Source organism: Octodon degus, unplaced genomic scaffold (genome assembly GCF_000260255.1).
Source record: "Octodon degus isolate 3935 unplaced genomic scaffold, OctDeg1.0 scaffold00008, whole genome shotgun sequence".
Taxonomy (NCBI): Eukaryota; Metazoa; Chordata; class Mammalia; order Rodentia; family Octodontidae; genus Octodon; species Octodon degus.
The window spans coordinates 16,259,302-16,264,563 of record NW_004524584.1 but is presented as its reverse complement, the minus strand read 5'-3'; the positions used below and the strand labels follow the sequence as shown (position 1 = coordinate 16,264,563).

At 35.5% G+C, this 5,262-nt stretch overlaps 1 protein-coding gene across 1 annotated transcript in view; it reads right to left on the bottom strand.

Annotated features, from left to right (window-relative positions):
- Positions 1-5,262, bottom strand: part of Dock3 (dedicator of cytokinesis 3) — an 825,219-nt gene that overhangs the window by 552,686 nt on the left and 267,271 nt on the right. Inside the window, exon 5 of the mRNA XM_023706273.1 lies at positions 1,442-1,538. Within this exon, the coding sequence (XP_023562041.1) occupies positions 1,442-1,538 (97 nt within the window). The remainder of the gene's footprint in view (positions 1-1,441; positions 1,539-5,262) is intronic.

Sequence of the window (5,262 nt, the reverse complement as noted above, 5' to 3'; positions counted from 1 at the left end):
TTTTTTGCGGAATCAGGGATCGAACTCAGGCCCTTGTGCTTGCCAGGGAAGCGCTTATTCCACTGAGCTATCTCCCCGGCCCTTAAACAAACATTTACTTGACAGAGTATAGCGGTAATTGATAAGACATTAGAAGCAATACACATTTATAAGACCAAAATGACAGGCACTCCAAGCATGGCCCTCGTATTACACACAGCTATCCTTAGTGCAGTTGCTAAGTTCACAGGTATCAGCATATATAATTAGTCAGGGTAGGAATCCTAACAATTAACTGCTAGTTTCAAAAACCTGATGGAGATTCTCAGGATCATTGCTTCTGGGCATTTTCTACTTGAATTGTTTTAATAGTGGCCAGTTTGGAGAGTTTTTTATAAATTCTATGTGTAGTCCACAAGTCTTTTAATAGGCACGTACTTTGAAAAGATTTTTTGTACTCTATACTTTATATTTTTCATATTCTTAACAAAGTCCTTCACACAACAAATGCTTTCAGCTTTACTACATTTAATTTATCAAGTTCTTCTTGTACTTTGTGCTTTGAGTGTCCTAGGCCAGCGATGGTAATTAGATATCAAATGACAAATTGGAACCCAAATATACTTATTTATTGCAATGTGCCAATGCTATAATTTAATCTAAATACTTAAATTTTAGTTCATTAAAAAATAACTCATACAGTAAATCTTTTGTCTCAAAAGACAACACAATAACTTGCATTCCACAGGTTTGCCACAACTACTCTTATAAGTCTACTATACTTCCCCTAACTTTTGGAGTTTTCTGATTGGTGAATTGTTTTGTCCAGAACTTTTTGTTGCAAATAGCGGAAGTAAAATGCAATGTATTATTCCATCTGCTCTAGTATCCAAACTAAAATGGAATATATTTAGTCTATCTTGTCAAGAACATTAATTTTGTTACTTATTTTTAGAGTAAATATTGCAATCATTTAGACACACTATCATCTCCAACTCACCATTTTATTGAATTTTTTTTCTTTATGGAGCTTCTATTACATTTTCAAATAATTGCTAGCCTAGCAAAGTGGCAATATTTGCTAGGCTTAATAGCTGTGAGAAAAATGTTACTATAATGTCTTGACTTTTATCCAACATCAGAATCTTAATACACATTAGACAATTTTTTTAGTTTCTAATTCATTTACTAAATCCCTGCTTTATTATCACATATAAGAATATACTAATTCTAAACATAGTTAAGGTCCTTGGAGTTGTGAAATTTACATTCCAGTACCAAAGGCATACAAATAACTTTAGAAAAATTCAGTCTACTTGGGCTTCAGTTAATTTTAGAAGCAAATATTTAGGAAACAAAATATTTACAGAAATTTCCAACTACAGAATTAGTATAGGTGAGGTGATTTTAAAAATTTCTGTACAGCAAAACTTCAACATTCTAAACAAATATGGCTACTTACAACGTATAGCTGTTTCCATAGACTGGCCCATTCTTGTAGTGTTGCTGTAACCTCAGTCACAATAGAATCTTCAAGTGGTACCACAGTTTCATATTGCCTAGAATCAGAGCAAAACAAATAGAAATACTTTCTTTGATAAAATGTTAGAATAATCTTTGCTACATTTTTAAAGTCTTAATTTAAATCTTGAATTCATATGAATATAAACAAAAGTATATCTAATACATCAAAGATCTTTTTGCAGCAATATGCTATTGTGATGTAACTGAGCTTCATTAAAAATAAAAAAATGGTTTTAACTATATAACTCTTAATAGTACTCCTATGAAATAGTGCTCTTACAATTCATTTTAGGCATAGTCATTAAACATTTATCTTTTCTTTTTCATTATTAATTTTATTGAGAAAGAAATAGCAATGAGAGAGTTTAAAAACAGTTTACTAGGACAGCTACAATAAATAATACATTGCATATTGTTGTCTTCATAGCAGATTTTCATGGTACAAGATGCAGGCATGATATCCTGTCTAAACACTATTAGTACAAATCTCATTGAATTAAGAGAAAGTAGCTCTATATCAAACCTATTTAGTATATATAGGTATATATTTTTTTTCACTACAAAATAGTCCTTCACTTACATCCCCATTTTTTTTATTTAGTTCTGTCACAGATGGGTATTCCATTACAGTTCAAATATCATGGGTGTGTGAATTCAGCAAAGTAATCCAATATAGTCCAGTAGTCCATAATAGAAGTGGGTTATCCACAGAACAGCAATGTCAGAAGTTGTTGACTTGAGCCTTTTACAGCTCAGCATATTAATATAACTTTACTTTTTATACCTCATGTTTATACATTTCTGCTGAATAGTTAAGACCAAGATAAAACAAGACATATGACAAAAAATGTAACTTTTTTGGTAATCTGCCAAAGTCAGTGAAATCCCCTTAGGATTTACCATGAAACAATGCACAGTAGTTTGTAGATCTTTAGTCAGTGTCAGCCACGTGGAAGAATCAAGGCCATTGCTTGACCAATTTGCTCTCTGTAATAGCCTGAGAGAATATCTTCTCTCCACGTGACTCTATGTAGGCACACTACATGGTCGATCACTTTACTCTGTGGCCCACTAATCTCCTTGATCAAGAAATCTGAGACACCACTGAGTTGCAGGATGCTACAGTACAGGTTCTCTTATGTGCTGAGTGCTCACGGACCTTGAATGGCTAGGAACAAAATGATGGCAATGCTTGTAACCCTTCTTTTTCTCTAATTTTCTGGTGTGCAGACTTAAGTTGTTAACCTTCCAGAAGAGAAGCTTAATTACATAAAAATCCTAGCAAGTAGAATACAGCAAATCATCAAGATTATACACCATGACCAGATAGGACTCATCCCAGGGATGCACAGATTCTTCAATATACACCAGTCTACATATGTAATACATTATATCAATAGAGCCAATCCAAAAACCACATAATCATTTCAATAGATGCAGAAAAGGCATTTGAAAAAGGCCAACACTCATTCATGTTCATAGTCCTGCAGAAAATTGGAATAGATGGCCTCTACTTCAATCTGACAAAAGCCATTTATGACAACCCAATGGCTAACATAATTCTAAACAGGGATAACCTGATATTTTGTACTCTCAATCAGGTACAAGACAAGGACGTCTTTTATCACCATTCCTATTCAATATACTTCTGCAATCATTACCTACAGCTATTAGGCAAGAGAGAAATAAAAGGAATAAGAATAGGTAAAGAAGAAGTTAAATTATTATTTGAAGATGACATGATACTTTACTTGGTAGGACAAAAAAAAACACCACTAAGAAGCTACTAGATGATACACAAATTCATTAGCATAGCAGCATATAAAGTCAGTACTCAAAAGTCAATAGCATTCCTCTACACAGATAACACACACACTGGGAGGTAAATTAGGGAAACAATACTTTTACAATAGCACCAAGGAAAATGAAATACATTGGACTTAATCTAACTAAACAAGTCAAAGATCTTTTCAAGGAAAATTGCACTACTCTGAAAAAAGAGATCCTACAGGATTAGAGACAATATAAAGATATTCCCTGCTCCTGGATAGGAAGAATCTACATTGTGAAGATGGGCATACTCCCAAAACTTCTGTACAGATTTAATGCAATCCCTATCAAACTACCACAAACATACCTCACAAACCTATAGAAATTGTTCCTCAAATTTATTTGGAAGCAGAAAAGACCTAGAATAGCAAAGGCAATCCTGGGCAACAAAGACGAGGCAAGAGGCACTACAATTCCTGACTTGAAATTATACTACAAAGCTACTGTGATAAAAATCAGCATGGTTCTGGCAATGAAATAGACCTGAGGATCAATGGAATAGATTAGAAGATGCAGAAACCTCTACGAACACAGTAAGGCACATTATCTTTGACAAAGGGGCCAAACAAACTCACTGGAAGACAGCCCCTATAGCAAATGGTGCTGGAAAAACTGGCTCTCTACATGCTGAAATGTAAAACTTCACCCAGGCCTATCACCATACATTAAGCTGAACTCTAAATGGATTAAAGATGTAAACATTAAAACAGAAACAGTAAATCTCCTGGAAGAGAAAGTAGGAGGAAATCTTGAAGACATAGGGGTAGGCAAATAATTCAAGAACAACAATCAAATCACACAGGTAATACTTGAAAGAATCAACAACTTGGACCTCCTCTTATTGAGAACTTTTTGGACGTCAAAAGAAATTGGCAACAAAGTGAAAAGACAACCCACAAATTTGGAAACAATCTTAACTAATAAGCACTCAGACAAAGGTTTGCTCTTTAGAATTTATAAAGAACTAAAAACACTAGGGCCTCAAAAATTTAAAGACCCTAACCAGAAATGGGCATCCAAGATGAACACATACATCCCAGAGGATGAAATTAAAGAAGCAAATAAATATATGAAAAAATGCTCCATATTGTGGGAAACCTGTGACTGGTATCTATTTTATAATAGTGTCAGCCATACTCTTAAGTTTTTATTCTTCTGCTGAGTTAAGCTTCTATTCCCTCTTACACTGCCTATTTGCCATAAGTCTCCTGCTATGCTCTGGGGGTGGGACCTTCTTCTGTTGCCTGGATACCTGCTGACATCAAGAGCCAAAACTTCTTCATTCCTACACCTTTTATATACCCAGAACCACCCCTAAATAAATGAGACTTCATCAGAACTTGTCTCCACTCTTTGTGTCTCCCATCCCTTCTCATCCTCACTCCCCCTCTAGGGACCTCATTGACTAATGCGCAGGTCGGGACACCGCATCACTACCAACCATGAAATGAAAATTAAAACAACATTGAGAGTCCGAGCCCAGGTCCGTAGGAATTTCTGCCGAGTTCCGGGAACGCCCAGACCCAGTCCTAGCCCTGGTCCGCAGCAGGAAGCAGCTGAGCACAGCAGCCAGACCTCAGCCAGACGCAGCTGGATAAGTCCAAATTCTGTAGAGCTCCACCTGAACTTCAGTACGTGTGAAGGTTATAACTACAGCAAAGATCTACAACAAAGGGCAGTGGACAGTGCTACACAAAATGACGAGAAGGAACAAAATGTAACCTCAGAACCCAAGCCCAACCATAACAAGTGCAGAGGACACTAACACAGAAAAAATTGGAAAACACACAGTTGAAAGCAATGAATCAACCGCTTCTGAAATAAAACAGTTGCAGGAAGATATAGAAGACCTCAGGTTAGAAATGAAAAAAGAAATCCCTGAATTAATAACATCTGCACTAAAGAATCAAATGCAGAAACATATGGAAG